Source organism: Siniperca chuatsi, linkage group LG16 (assembly GCF_020085105.1).
Source record: "Siniperca chuatsi isolate FFG_IHB_CAS linkage group LG16, ASM2008510v1, whole genome shotgun sequence".
Taxonomy (NCBI): Eukaryota; Metazoa; Chordata; class Actinopteri; order Centrarchiformes; family Sinipercidae; genus Siniperca; species Siniperca chuatsi.
This window is the reverse complement of record NC_058057.1, coordinates 10,729,364-10,745,134: the sequence shown is the minus strand read 5'-3', so window position 1 is coordinate 10,745,134 and position 15,771 is coordinate 10,729,364. Positions and strand designations below refer to the sequence as shown.

The 15,771-nt window shown below is 44.5% G+C and overlaps 2 protein-coding genes across 4 annotated transcripts; both read left to right on the top strand.

Annotated features, from left to right (window-relative positions):
• The first annotated feature begins 95 nt into the window (after positions 1 to 95).
• Positions 96 to 2,953, top strand: LOC122863623 (sterile alpha motif domain-containing protein 15-like). Of its 2 annotated transcripts, XM_044170279.1 has the most exons (4): positions 96 to 271; positions 387 to 463; positions 586 to 684; positions 1,742 to 2,953. In XM_044170279.1, the coding sequence occupies exons 1-4, from the start codon at positions 232 to 234 to the stop codon at positions 1,913 to 1,915; spliced, it is 390 nt and encodes a 129-aa protein (XP_044026214.1). In that variant the 5' UTR covers positions 96 to 231; the 3' UTR covers positions 1,916 to 2,953. The 2 variants fall into 2 exon arrangements, with proteins under 2 accessions (XP_044026214.1, XP_044026215.1); XM_044170280.1 differs by having other exon boundaries at positions 178 to 463.
• Positions 2,954 to 3,097: 144 nt separating this feature from the next.
• Positions 3,098 to 14,890, top strand: lrfn5b (leucine rich repeat and fibronectin type III domain containing 5b). Of its 2 annotated transcripts, none has more exons than XM_044170273.1 (6): positions 3,098 to 3,621; positions 8,850 to 9,766; positions 10,578 to 10,752; positions 11,485 to 11,818; positions 12,752 to 13,052; positions 13,185 to 14,890. In XM_044170273.1, the coding sequence occupies exons 2-6, from the start codon at positions 8,876 to 8,878 to the stop codon at positions 13,878 to 13,880; spliced, it is 2,397 nt and encodes a 798-aa protein (XP_044026208.1). In that variant the 5' UTR covers positions 3,098 to 3,621; positions 8,850 to 8,875; the 3' UTR covers positions 13,881 to 14,890. The 2 variants fall into 2 exon arrangements, with proteins under 2 accessions (XP_044026208.1, XP_044026209.1); XM_044170274.1 differs by lacking the exon at positions 3,098 to 3,621 and adding an exon at positions 3,672 to 3,982.
• The last annotated feature ends 881 nt before the right edge of the window (positions 14,891 to 15,771 follow it).

Genomic DNA, 15,771 nt, shown 5'->3' with positions numbered 1-15,771 from the left:
GTGGATGTCAGTGACTAGCAACAGCACACATCGTTTGTTGATCTGTGAAAGCTGCGCGTGGCGGCATTCGCTGTGTCTGTTCAGTGTGGGTGGGACAGACCCGATTTAAAAGCCAATCACTGTGCGCAATTTACCAGCCGCCCTAAATTACAAGAAGCTGATTGGCTGTTTCTATAAACAGTCGTCTCCGTTACGTCCTTTTAAAAACCATCACGAAGTTTAGTGTCAAAAATGTTGCCCTGTTGTCTTACTACGTTCAATGTTTCCCGTGGTATCCCAATTTTTAATATGTATTTATGATTGGACAAAATTTGCCTTTATGTGTTAAGGAAACACTTACTAACACCTAGAGGTAGGTAACAGTTTCCATGGCAACATACTTACAGGCAACATGGAGTTCCTACAGTGGAGTTGTCATGATGTTGCAAGATGGATTGAGTCTTTAGGATTTCCACAATACAAAGTAAGTTAACATTCACCTGACTAAACAGAGATAACATTAACTGTTACAGGATACGTCCCTGTCAGCTTCCAAGACAATAATTCACTTTTCAAAGCTAACCTCATTATTCATTTCTGTCGCAGGCATGTTTCATGGAGAACCTCATCACTGGAAGAAAGCTAATTTATGTAAATTGTATCTATTTGCCACGACTTGGAATCACAGATTTTAAAGACATGCAGGTATTAAGAAGAGGCAGGAACTCGACTTTTTGATTCTAACCATTGGAAGAGATTGGTGTTATTATGGAGGCTTGTTTCCATATCAAAGATGGAGGCTCACACAATGTTCAAGGAAGTTTCAACAGGCTGAGTATCACCGAGATAATGATAGCACTGGCAAAACTACTTTACTGTATGCAACCTACTCTTACCATCTGGTGCTGAAACCATTGTTTTTTCTTTGATGAGTTTCTCTTAACTGATTTAAATTTTGATAAGTGATGAATCATTTAGCTAAGCTTATTTCACCAAGTAAAAATACCAATTTGCTGGACATCACTTTGGGCTCAGCAACTTGTGGCATGGGCATTTTTGCTTAGAAAAAAAAACAAGAAGAAGATTAACCTATAGCAGAAATAATGATTAGCTGCCTCCTCAGCTGTATTTGAAATGTTTCTCCAGTAAGCTCTAAGTGGACTGTAAACACCAGAAAACGGGTGTCTAGTCTGTACCAACTGAATCGCAAAACCCGTATAGCACTTGAACACTCTTTCTTTGAACAAACAGTGTGACATCCAATTAAAGTTGCGTGTTGTAACCGAGCATCACTGCCAGCAGACACCTCACATCAGCTGCATCACATACATGCTGTGTACAGTTAAAGCATCTGTTTTTCTCATCTCTCCCTGAGGTCAGAACTAAATTGGCTGAAAGCGCCTTTATGTATTCAGCTCTGCTTTACTGTAGAAGCATCAAACCACACAAAAAAAAAGGAACTGGTCTCTCTTGGTGAGTGCAAACTGATAATGAAATACCTTGAGACAGACAGACTCAGTAAAGAATCATCTGCTCTATATTTAGTCAAGATTTATATTGGTTTAGCCTGTAAGAGCTTTGTTGCATTTGTTCTTGGGAGTGTAACCCTCCAAGCTTTCTTCCCATGAGTCCACATCCTTGGTGAGATCTCCTCGAAAGACTAGACACTCTCACTCTCAGTGGGACTGCCTTATTAAATAAAGGTTAGACACTGTAAACATATACTTTATCAAAGGACTCAACGCTGCTGTGTGCCCTGCAGGTCATCTCTGCTCGTGTGCGCGAGCTGCTGGGGATCACAGAGTCCCTGTGGAGTCGCAGCATCGCTGACCCTCCACGGGACAGCATGGGGCTGTTCTTGGAGAAAAAGAGCCGGGCAGGTGAACGGGCGGACAGCCTCACCTACCAGCAGTTCCTGGATGACATGCGTCAGTGAGCAAGGGCCTGACATGAATCACAACAGTAAAGCAGCACAGCAAAAAACCAAGACAGTGTCATTTCATATCGCCAACTGTCAGCTCATGATGCGACACTCGCATGCAGACATTAACACTTCCCACCAGCAAAATGCTTGTCTGTTGTTGTCGGTTGGTGAAATCAGGCATTAGGTTTTTGAGCAGGTTACCAACATGTGTACAGTCTGAAATTCACTTCTGAAAACTTCTGGCTACTGGGTGATCTCACAAACAGAATGAAACAACAAAGACTGAGTGCAACACTTTTTTTCATACAGGTAATATCAGTGACTTTGTCCACACACATACAGCATGATAAACAGTTTAAATAGCTCTTGCCGTTCCAGTTCTGGATAACTAACCACTTAGGCTATTCCTATTGATCTCAAGTGGATGTGTTGTACCTGGGTGGAGCTATTGATCAGGAGTAGAAATCCTCAGGGTATAGGGTCATTCTGTGGATGAGAACGAACACCAATTTGAAAGTGCCAGGAGTCTGCAAGTCCAAGTACTGCACCACTGTACTGTAATAGACTTATGAACATATAGGCCACTTTGCCAACTTGCACAAAAGGCCATAGGATCACTGCAGATAGTGATGGGTCGAGTGCCAAGTAGACCCGCAGGGAGCCAGGGCTTTCAGTTTCAGCCAACTCAACACTTTCTTGCCAATAATCTATGTAATACATGCAGGAATATTCAGCTATAGGCTGCTATATTTGGCTTTACACAGACCAGATGTACCATGCACCAAAGGTTTTATCTAAAGGAATGGATGGATTTTCAATGAAAGTCTTGTGTAGGCCTGCACTGGGTGTTGTCTGACTTATTTTTCATCTCCTGTTAATCTAAATCTGATAAACATTTCTGTGCTTTAAAAAAAAAAACAATTAATTTTTAGAGAATATTATATGCCTACTGCATTTTCGAGCAACAGAGTTCAATCTACATGAATAAATGATGCCTGCCTGTGAGATAAGCTGGGAGGCACTGCATCTGTCTATGCACACAAATGGTCTCTGTGCAGCTCGGAGCGCACTGATTACCATTCCGAGCACAGCACCTCTGGTCAGAAATGGAGCCGGGTCGGTGGTTGACAGTCGTCCGGGGGCAGAAGGTGGGGGTTGGGGGGGGGGTGCATATTATGGCAGCAACCTTTCAGTCAATCTGGATTAACTCGCACTGAGCCCTGCGTCGCCAGCAAAACCCCGTGAAAGCGATACGAACATCTGGCTGGATTCAGCACAGCACCAGTCACTCACAGCGCTGTAGATATTAAAGCAGCCCGTCGCTACAAAGGCGTTTTCTCTTGTGGAGGTGCATGCAGGCGGATGCGCAGTAGAGGCGATCCCGCACAGCTGCAGCCACACCGGGACCCTTCAGGTTGCGTTTTCCAGCATTTTTCACGACAGGGGGAAGCTGAGTTACATTTCTCCGGTGTGAGGGGATCGGGGAGGAGCCGTCCTTTATCTGCTGGTCATGGATTTCTTGAAGGGCATCGCTGGTTTCGCAGGCCGTCACATGTTATAGGAGCCAAGACGCGTGTTTCGGGACACCTGAATTATCTCCAAGAGGCACCGTCGGTCCCATTTTAGGCGAGCCGCTCGCAGAATGCTCTCAGCCCTCCCGGGAGGAAATAAACTCAAACCCACCCTCCTTTGACTTGGCTTCATGTTTCATCTGCAAGGTAAATTCAATATTTTATAGGCTGCAATTGGTGTGAATTATAGCCTCTGAACTCTTTTGGGGAACTGTCTTTCAAGAGGCGCAGTATTGACTTGAAGTAGGCTACTTCTCCCAGGACCCATCTGAAAGGGTTCAGATTTTCCCTTGTGACAGGGGTTGTGGCTGTAACCCACCAGCCCAGGACCTGTACCGCAAGGTCAAAAAAAGCTCCTCAATTGCCAAGGAGCAATTTTATTCTTGGTATCCACTTGGCTGCATTCTGTGCTGTTTTTTTCTTCTTCTCCCTACAGGTGAAACGGAGAATCGTGCCTGTAATGTGGCCATTACTCTCCGATACGTGCAGGATAAGCTTGATTTCAGATGTGAGATGTTTCTTTGTTTTATTGTGTATTATATCAGCACAGAGGATTAAGTGATAGGCTATCTGCTGGTCTGTGCTGTGGTTAAACCCTAGCTGATATGCAAATTTCACACCAGTCATTAAGGTGTGATAAAGTCTAAATTAATAACTAATAACATTGTTAAAAGGATGAGTGTGTGGGCAGGGGGTAATATTGCCAGTTGACTGATAAAGCCAGGTGAAAATATGGTCCTATTTATTTTTATAAAGGATGAGGTGTAATGGTCTTGTCTTATGTCGAGTGTTAGTTATCACATATCTTGCTATTCATGAGTGCCTGAGGCACCATTGTAACTGCTACACCAGTGAAATCAGGCCCACGCCTCGTTTTGCTGCTTCTATTTGCTCTTACTGCTATGTTAATGCACTCAGTGATGTAGCTTATATGCTGCTACTGTTCACTGATAGCAGAGAAGTGATGTGTGGTTCCTGAACACTGAGGCTGCTCTGCAGACCAGCTCTTCACTGACCCAAATTCTTACTCACCACAAAATAAGCTTTTGTTTTTGCTGAAGAAGTGCTTTCATTAACACTCGAAACACTTAGATTATCTGACAGTCACACACTTGCATGCACACACACCTGTGTGTGTGTATGTAGCCTACTGTATGAGAGTTGCTTTTCGATTACACAACACAATAAAGAGAAAGAAGATTATGCATTATTTAGCCATTTTGTTGCTGTGTGAGGTAGAAAACAGGATCCTGAGGGTCTTTGAAAGAGGGAAAATGAGTCAATGAATACAGTGATAATGGATTTCATTTTGGCTGTCCCCATTTCCCCCACATTTAGACTGTAATATGAAAAAAGCCCATGTAACAGAGTGTTTTCACAAAGAGAGGTAAGGTTTTTGCTTTTTCTTATACTGATATTGCACTTGGGAATTGGCAGATTTGAAAGTCTACAGCCCTGCGGGCCCATACTATGCAGAATATTCACTTGGCCATATTGATATTCAGAGGTGGTGTTCACGGCTTCTGCTTTCCTCTTTCCGGAAGAAAATCCCTGGTCATAAGCCCCTTACATCAGGGCACATCACAACGGTGCAGTAATTAAGATTCAAAGTCGGTGATCAGCATTCAAATTTGGCCCATGCTGCTTTAATACAAGACAGCGTCTAAAATATGAAGAGTGTTTTCTGTGTTTGTTTGTTTATTTGTTGGACTGATGCTCCAGTCAGGAGACATCCAGCATATCAAGGTATCACTGAATTTCCTGTGATAGTGTGAGAAGGAAAACACTTGGAATTACAAGGGGGAGTTGTAAATGCTGATGAACAGCACTTCTATTGATGCAGTGGGGTCTGCTTAGTATGCTATCCCCCTGGCACACATAAACAGATATACACACACACACACATTCCCACACAAGCTTGTCTGACTGAACTACATCAGAGTTCTACAACAAGTCATTTAGGTTTTTATTACGCGCAAGACTGGAAAAACTGTAATGATTCAGTCGCTCCAAACACTGAATCCAATAAAAAATTAGCTGAGTGTACAATCTCCTTTCTTCTCATCACGACAGGGTCATAAATGGTACAATGAGTCTGTTCTGGCCTTCGACCAGAATGTCAATTGTCGAGGTCCTTTCCGCCAGAGAGGGCTCTTTGTTCTAAATATTATTAGGTGATCTGAAAATCAGCCACTGATTACATCTCACCCAAAACTGACATTTTCTGTGTTGCCATGGCATCAAGGCTGTCACCCAAGAGCTATCGCGTTCTAACATTGGCAGACTCTGTAGGAAAAGGGTGTCACAGCACATACCCACATTCACAAACACAGATGTGTTAGTTAGACGGTCCATAACAACATCACTGTTTGGTCAGGATGTTTGGGCTCGGGCTACACAAGCATTTACCCGACAAAATAAAATTTCTACCAGCTTCAGTCAGAATATGATCCACTTCAGCAGATACAGCAGCTCCATTTGGTCTCATAAAGCAGGCAGGCTGAGGCCCCATTTCACTGCTTTGTCGATACCATTTTACCATCATGTTGCAGCATCAGTTTACCTCCTCGACACAACAGAGCTTATTTTTCTCAGTAGCAGACGTCCAGCTGCTCTTCCCCCGAGCAGCCCAGGTGAGACGCCGCCATGTGCCATTGTGTCGACCTGCGTGGAGGCATACCTTGCAGACTTCATCTCATTAACTTCCTCTCGCAGGGCTGCTTTCCCTGATACCCTGCCCAGACATGCATTGCAGAGGCTTTCTCACATGAGCTCCAGCATAAGTTAGACCATCTGAAAACATATCCCCCATGACCTCACCGGCCGATTGGCATGCAATATGCTGCATAAGGCTTTTCTTGGCGAATGCTGCCCCAGGGAGACCATAGATAGCCTCTCCTACAGTATAGTGCTGCTGCTGCTGCTGCCGCTGCTGCTGCGCATGAATGTCTGTCTCCATAGCTGGGGGTTGTTGTGTAGTGAGCTACCTCTATTAGGCACAAATCCACCCACTGGTGTGCGTGTGTGGGTGTGTGCTGTCAGTCTGTTCTGTTCTCTGAGGGCGAAAAGACCTGCTCAGAGGTAGTAAATGAACATTTGATTGACTAAGAAGGAGATTATGGTTAATGCATCAGTAGATTATCTGTTTTCTTGTTTATTTGTGGCCCTCCCAAGTCGCCTCAGTATAATGAACAGCCCAACTTGGAGGATAATGATTTTCTCGGGGTGTGACATTTAAAGATGAAGTACGTGATTGTTGAAAACATTGATTGATTATCTACTTATTTGTTCATGTACCTGATGAGTGCAACCTGTTATGCAAATCTCCATGGAACAACCATAATTAAATGTAAATTGCGGAGACGGCAACATTTCCTGCCCTGTCTCAGCAGTGAGGGGCTGTCCTTTTGTCCTCACAGAACGAATTTTGTAGGGATTACCGTTGCAACCATTCTCTTCACGTTCAGATGAGTTTTCAGCAGTGAAAAAAAAGGCTCCATCTCCACCGAGTGAATCAATATCACGTCTTCAGCGCCATTCGAGTCTGGAAGTAGCGGGTCCTCTCCGCCTCATTGCACATCCAGAGGCCGTGCCATTCAGAGTCAGAGCAGAAGACGGTTGGCACACCAACATGAACACACTTACACTTACGTACACCTCGGCTTTTGTATGCTCTCCTCTGACACACACATAAAGGAGATATTAAAGTTTCCACAAAGGTACTTAGGTACCACTACACATAGCTTTGCAGCACTGCTTGACACAGAAGTCATCTGCCATCTTTAAGGAGAGTCATGACGACATTTAATGGTCTCTCACCAGCTCAGATCTCCGCACCACTGCACCCCAGACTACAATCCACAAAACAGGGCTCTTGTGTGACTTGGTAAAGTTGTCCCTTGTAAAAATGGGTCGAGAAAGACATTGATTCATTGCTGCCTGATCAGCAGTATTCATGAAAATGTCACACACAGCGCGCTCTCTCCAATGATATCATTCCTCCCTTTGCTATTATGGGCCATTTTAAGGCGACCTCTTTCCTGCCTCCTTGTCGGGCTGTGATGCATTTTACCCGGCTGTCAAAACGCAACTGTTGTCAGCGGATGCCACCAGGCTTCCTTCGCTCCCCTTCTCACGTTAAAAACATGCCCCCACATGGCAAGCATGTCACTCCCATCCTGTCTGATGTTTTCTATACTCAATGACATTTTCCTCATACCCCGACTGTCAAGGTTATTACACCCGTGAGTTGTGTGTCACAGCTCCGGTGCAACAGAAGCTTCTGAAGCATGAAGGTACTCAGTTGGCAGGCTCTGTGCTGAGGCAAGATTTTAATGCACACTCTCCAAGACCCAACGTCGACAATGGAGGCATTACCAGCAAACCACAGAAAACTATAATCATAAATCAGCCACTCTCGTTGGTATTTAAAGGTTAGCCTTTGGATTTTTACTACAGTTGTGGGATTGGATCTCTTGTTCTCTGTGTTTGATTGAATTGGTGTTCCTTTCAGTGTGCTGTAATGGGACACCCAGAGGGCTGAATATTGCATGTTCAACCAAAATGACACTAAATTTCAGTTCTAAAAATAATCACAGCTAATGTCACTCTCGCTCTGGTACATTGTGTGGTGCACCTGCAGAGTTGTGATCTGATCTCCACTTTCTTAGTTTTATGACATGCTATATCCCTGACAAGGTCTCAGGATTCATCAAATAGATCCCTCCTTATCCCCCATCTCAGTTGTGTCATAAGTAAGAGTAGCAGCAGAGAGAAAATCAATAGCAAGGCATAGCACATCCTCACTGAGGCACTGGGCCCAATCATCCCTTCCTATTGGCGATATGATCCTGGGAGATATCACTCTAATTCTGATGAGGCCCTGGACTGCCAGGCTAGACTTTCATCCCTCTGTACACATACAGAAAAAGTCTGGCATTATCATATCAAAAAAGTACGATCGGGGGAGCAGGGGCTAAAAAGGAGAGCTGTCACAAAAATCACACAAGATTACTGGGGATGTTTCACTCTCAAGTCTGCAGGTGACTAATTAGTTTCATGTCTAATTGCACCGCATTCATTGTTTGTTCAGGCATTGACTCGCTTAGCTTCCTGCTCAGAATTTGGACTCTGTAAATCTCAGCCGTGAGCTGGCAGTGATAGTGTTTCAAATCTAGCGGAAAGGCTTTAACTTTACAGAGAAGAATCCCCCAGTTCTTTATACAAAGGGAGAGTTCTCAGTGCAATGTGTGATTACAAAAATTACAGTTTGATAAAGATGATACAAGTCACAATCACAGATTTCATGCTTTGCATTCTTGCTTAGTAAATAGTATGCCCTTCTCTTTCTCTCTTTCTGCTTTGATCTTTTTTAGGTTTATTAAGCTGACTGAAAAGCCACATGGAGTCTCTCCTGGTTTATCTGATAGTCCTTGGTGTGGCTGTGAAGGCCCACAAAGTTCAAGTCTGCCCCAAACGCTGCGTCTGCCAGGTGCTTAACCCCAACCTGGCGACTTTGTGCGACAAAAAGGGGCTTCTCTTTGTGCCCCCGAACATCGACAGGCACACAGTGGAGATGCGTCTCGGGGATAACTTTGTAACCAGCATCAAACGCAAAGACTTTGCCAACATGACCAAGCTGGTAGACCTGACCCTCTCTCGGAACACTATAGGTTCCATTGCGCCTCATGCTTTCAAAGACCTGGAGAACCTGCGAGCCCTTCACCTCGATAGCAACCGGCTAACCCGCATCACCAACGACACCTTCAGCGGCATGTCCAAGCTGCACCACCTCAACCTCAACAACAACCAGCTCACCCACATCCAGATTGGCGCCTTTAATGATCTGACCGCGCTGGAAGAGCTGGACTTATCCTACAACAACTTGGAAAGTGCACCATGGGTGGCCATTCAGAGGATGTCCAATCTCCACACTCTCAATTTGGACCACAACATGCTCAGCTACATCCCAGAGGGCACCTTCTCTGGGCTGCAGAAGCTCAAGAGGCTGGACGTGACTTCCAACAAACTCCAGAAGCTTCCTCCTGACCCTATTTTCCAAAGAGCAGGGGTCCTGGCCACCTCTGGGATAATGGGGCCTTTGTCGTTCGCATTGAGCTTCGGTGGAAACCCGTTGAGGTGTAACTGTGAGCTGCTCTGGCTGCGAAGGTTGCGGAGGGAGGATGATCTGGAGACCTGTGCCTCACCGCAACACCTCGCTGGACGCTATTTCTGGACTGTTTCAGAGGAAGAGTTCCTGTGTGAGCCTCCTCTCATCACCAGGCACTCTCAGGTATAACCTCCAAATGGAGCTGTGCACTGTCAGACATAACACTCGCTACTGTTACACTCTCTGAGCCAGACATTGGATTGTGTGTCAGTTAATCCAAGATGGCACTTTGTGCTCTCCTTAACTGTCGCACCAAATATTAGCTTTGCGAGCCAGAGAAGTCTTACAAGTCTTGTGGGACTCATCTGAGTCCCTCAGCTAACTGAATATTGTAAAATATATAGGACTTAAAAAATGTAATTAAATTGTGGCGAGAGTTTTTAGAGAAGTTCTTTAGCAGGATTTTCAATTTTAATAAAGCTGTTTGTAGGTTTATGATGGAGCCGCGGTGAAGCCCTTATTACACAGTGAAAGCTTACAGTGATTTAGCCCTTGATTCATGCATCCAAACAAAATTATCTGATCAAATCCTTGCCAGATAACTACAGCTATATCATCGCATTTACATTCAGCAGACGTCTTTTGCATAATTGCAGAGAAAATTAACTTTTACTTGGACTCCATCGTATACACTGCAATGTACTGTCATATTAAATATCTTGCCTTCATAATCATGCTAATACAATGGCAATGATCAGTTGTTGATTATATTTACAGGGAATAAAGCCTTAAAACACAACATCATCAATAAGGACATTTATTATAATATCTCTAAGTTATTATTAGACTCTTATTCTAAGCCAAACTTACAGCACAAAGGATAACTGTTTGTCCAAAGGGTTTTTCAGTTTTTGGATTTAGTGCATCAGTGTGTCTCTGTATTTAACATATGCGGAAGTCCTCCCACTAACTGCCTTTCCTCCCTCTGCCTCAGGAGCTGCGAGCTTTGGAGGGTCAGAGTGTCACTCTGCGCTGTAAGGCCAGGGGCGACCCCGACCCCATTATCCACTGGATCGCCCCTGACGGACGCCTTATGTCCAACTCTTCCAGGGCCGCGGTCCACACAGATGGCACGTTGGACATCCTCATCAGCACTGTCAAGGACTCCGGTTTGTTTACACCCTGGAGGCTGTGCTTGTGTTGTTGACTGAACAAAATTAGTTGTTTGCTTGTGTACACAGAAGACTATGACTGAAGTATTTGTCTACATCAGGTGATAAAGTTTAGAGTGTTGGCTCGCACACTGATTGAACACACAATGGAATGAAAAATGACTTTTTCACCTTGTTGGCTAAGTTTCTGTCATATATACTGTATCTATTTACAAAACTGTACTTTCTCACACCTTGTTGTTAAAAATCTCAACTTAGAAATAGTTTGACATTTTGGGAAATGCGGTTATTTGCTTTCTTGCTGAGAGCTAAATAAGAAGATTGATATCTAGTATCTGTCCATTAAATGTGAAGCTACAGTACACCCAGCAGCCAGTTAGCTTAGCTTAGCAGTCCAAACGCAAAACAAAATCTACCTACCAACAGCTTACTACTCTCACTAATGAACACACCATATCTTACTTGTTTAATCTGCACATAAACTTAAGTGCAAAAACTTCAAGTTGTAGTTTGGGGGGAAAGCAAAAAAGTGTATTACTATGACACCCCTGAATACCCAAAAGATAATGTTTGTATCTTTCAGGACTTCAGGAGCTCTGTATAGTTCCAAAAATGTCAAACTATTTATTCAAATATAATATACTTTAATGCATGTGTGGCCCGCAGTACTTACCTGTATATCACAATAAAAATCAGGAAGGACGATAATCTAATTAGTTTATGTTTCAGGTTCCTTCACCTGCGTGGCCTCCAACCCGGCAGGAGAGGCCCAGCAGACGGTGGATCTGGTCATTGCTAAACTCCCTCATATCACCAACAACACAGTCGCAGAGCGAGAGCCCGACCCCGGATCATCAGATATCGCCACAGTGACCAAGACGGGGGCAGAGGCGGGAGGGTTGCCTCTAGGGAATGCGAAGACGAGCCAGGAGAAGAAAGTAGTAATTGCTGAGGCCACGTCCACCTCGGCCCTGGTCAAGTTTAACTTCCAGAGGAGTATTCCTGGAATACGCATGTTCCAGATCCAATATAATGGCACCTATGATGATTCACTGGTTTACAGGTAAACAGAAAGACCTGACCTGCTCTTTTTCTTAAAATACTGGCCAAATAACACAGTTTAATCTAGTAAACAAAACTTAAATCTGAACCTGAATGTATGCAAATAAACTTAAGTTGATTAGAATCATATTTCAAAAAATTCCTTGACCCTTGTTTTACCTTTATAGCCTACTTTGAATGCTTAAATCCCTTTGCATATTTAGTCATTAAGAACTGGACCTGGCTGTCGGTATGATTATTTGTAGTGTCTATTAATCCTATCAGGAAGACAGACTAATGCACTGTATCTGACTTCTTATTCTTCAACTCATAATCCCCCCGCGCCGGAGTGTATCATTTACTATGTGCAAAACCTTGATAATGCTTGATCAACAAAATCAAAACAGAATGTCAGCACTAAGCTGCGGACTGATAGGAAGATGAAAGAGTAGTCAGCCAGTGTTTTACAAAAAGCATCAGAGGCTGCGCACATACCCGGACCGGCATACACAGCTTGCTTTTTAATCTCTACCCTCTTTCACTCCATATTTGGCACTAATCACTGTGATTTGATACGATCGTCAACACAGACCCCTTTTTTCCAAAGGAACTTCAAAGTCAACAACACGCATGTTGTTTGGCAGCGGCTACTGAATTCAGGAGACATTAGGGAATCGACTCTGTAATCCTGATGTTGTGAACAAAAGGAGGTATCCTGCTTCCCCAGTGACTGAAAGCAACCTTTTATCAGTAATGATGCTGGAGAGACTAAATCAAAAATCACAAAAGATTATGCCCAGACAGATCTTAAATAGCCCCCCTGAGAGATAAATGATTGTCATGTCATTTTATCCCTACAAAACAATAAGCTGGATAATCTGATTTGCTTCTGTCTCCTTTCATTTAACCCTCCCTAATCTATGTCAGAACTCACAAAGCTTTTTTCCTTTTACAGAATGATACCCCCAACCAGTAAGAGCATCCTGGTCAACAACCTGGCGGCTGGCACAAACTATGACCTGTGTGTGCTGGCCATCTACGACGACCAGGTGACCGCGCTGACCGCCACCAGGGTGATAGGTTGTGTCCACTTCACCACAGAGCCGCAGTACCTGAGATGCCATTTCATGCAGTCCCAGTTTCTCGGCGGCACCATTGTGGTTATCATTGGAGGGATTATTGTGGCCTCAGTGCTCGCTTTTATCATCTTCCTCATTGTGCGCTACCGGGTGTGTAACCAAGGAGATGCAGATAAGGTCAGTTTGGCATGACTCCCTCTGTTTTGTTCTTTTTCTGTTCATTATTTCTGTTGATATTAAAACACGGGTGTCTAATAGAATTTCTTCCATTCTTCTCCCTCTTCCTATACTTTTCTCCTGTCATGTCAGGCTCTAGAGATGGGGGATATTCGGTCGCTGAGCAGTGATGGACAGCTACAGGGCTGTGGGATTCCCAAGTCCCTCTCCAAGCAGGTCCTACGTCCAGAGAAGAATGATAAGGACTCCGTCAGAGTTGCCCTGCCGCCCCCAGAGCCAGCCAAGCAGCGACCGCCGGTTGTTGTAGCCACCACCAAACCTTCCATCCCTGACTGCACTGTCTCTACCTCTGCTGCCAGTCACAGCTGGCACCCGGCATCCCCAGGCGCCCCGAGGCCCAAACGTTTCAGTGGTCCACCAAAACCCTCAGAGGCTCGCCGAGCTGAAGCTCAGGCGGATGTTGAGCTCGATAACATGAACCGGAATAACTCGTCAGAGGTTAAAATGGCCACCGCCGTCGCTCTTGCTGTTCCTGGCCAGCCCACCAAATGGACTGCTGTTCCCAGGGGTCCACGGCCCCACCTGGCCTCTCAATATTACATGACTGTGCCTGCAGGGGGAGTTAGAGTGAACCGCAGGCACTCCCTTAATGCAGACTCATATAGGGAGCGCTGCTATGTGGCCTACCCCAAAACTGGGGTCAGTCTGCGCTCTAAGCGGAGCCTGTCGATGAGCGGAGAGCTGCCGCAGCTCGAGAGCACAGCAAACATTCACCGGGCCAGGGACAAGCTCTCCAGGTCTGAGTGGCTTCTGGAGAGCACTTTATGATTTGGAGTTTATGACCTGCGTTCTCTTGCTTTCTTGGATTGGATTTTTGGCCCGTTGTGAAACAGACAGGATTTTATGCCTTGTTTTGAGCTTTTGAGAGCAATTGAGGGACCTGTAAGATTCTCTCATATATTTGGGGGCAAGGCAGGCATACAGGGTTATGGGAAACGTTTCACATTTGTTTTCTACCTTATAACCTATCAAAGTCGGCTTTATAATGACATTCGATCAAACTTTGATGAAAGGCACAACAATGTATAAAACAACTTCATGTACAAAAATGTTTAGTTGTGTGAGATACTGTATATCTCAATACAACCATAAGTGTTCATGTGGTATTGAATGCAGTAACCTGGACATACTGTATTATAACAAAGAAAGAAACATGGGGGGGGGGTTATTATACTTGCAGTCTCATTGCCTGTTACTTAAAGCGATACAATCTCTGTAGACTGAACATGATTCTTGTCTACCGGCTCAGACAAACGGTGACATGTCTTAATTACCTTGGCGGTGGTTTGGAGAGATTACGAATGTGCTTTACATCCCAGAGGTGTTGGAACAGAATGTAGTAGACAGACAGCGCTCCATCGTTTCATCTCGACACCCCCAGACACAGCACAATGCAGTATTTTTGTGGCACAAGTCGACTCAGCCTAATACTGCCCTCCGGTTTGAATCGATACATTTTTATCACATAATTACATAAAGACTCAACTCTGATAGGATTCCTGTCATGACTGATTTGAGCGACAATTGAACCAACACCAACAGCATGACAGGTGCGAGAAGTAATCTGATACTACGTGTGGATGAGATCCAGAGCAATGGTTCATTCCCATATTTTTTACTTACTGATGTTATCATGTCACGCCGATGACAACCATTGTAAATGAACTTGTTGATGTAAGAGAAACGATAATCAGAAGTATGGGAGGACGTCAGATCTTGATTTTGCTGTTGTTTCTGTTTGATGTTTACCAGTATAAATAAACCAGTGATAAAAGGGACATACTCAGACTTATCTCATTTTCAGCTTTTCTTGTGAATTCTCCCAACTTTTTTCACATCAGAAGTAGAGATCAGCCCTTTCTGTGCTGTAAAGTTGTTTCAGAACAAAACAATACATGCATCCCTTAGTTCACCAGGCAAAGTGGTAATGAATTTGGAGTTTCAGTAGTCTTGCAGCAACACAATTCCCCTTTCTCTGTGAGTGGTGGACCTCTGACAGATCCCAGCCCTGAGCCCTTGTGTTTGTTCAAAGAGAGGAGGGAGGCACATGATGAAAAGAGGCCATGCTAGTCACCAGGGATGCCTCTCGCCTGCACATCTCCTTGCTCGTCTGACAGCGCCGTGCCTGTGCCCTCGGACAGCAGCCACTGCAGAAACCTGCCGCAGGAGAGGTTTAACACAACCTCCGCAGAGGGAACCTGTGCACAACTAATTCTACAGTTACAGTAATGTCTGCCTGATAGCAGGACTGACATGATATGCATTACCTTCTGGAATACGAGCTCTGATTGACTGTGTATTTTGGTGGTCGGATGCTGCCTGATTGATTTTTATATACATGCACTGGTATGCCTCTCATGCAAGAAACCTCAAGGGGAACAACACATTGGGTTGAAAATACAGCTCCATACAGGGAAAACCTGTTGAAATGAGCTGCACATACTGTATGTAAGACATAAATTAATTGCTGTCTCCCAAACAGGCTGGATTGAAGCACTTTTATTCATTATTTCTTGCTCATTATGGGTGATTAAAATGCTGAGGAGCTTGGCCTGAACCTTGGTTCAGTCTTTGGCGAGAGCCAGAGGTGTATGTTAATAATAGATGCATTTCTGGGGATAGAGAGACAGAGAGCGAGGGGAGGAGAGGAGGCGAAGCA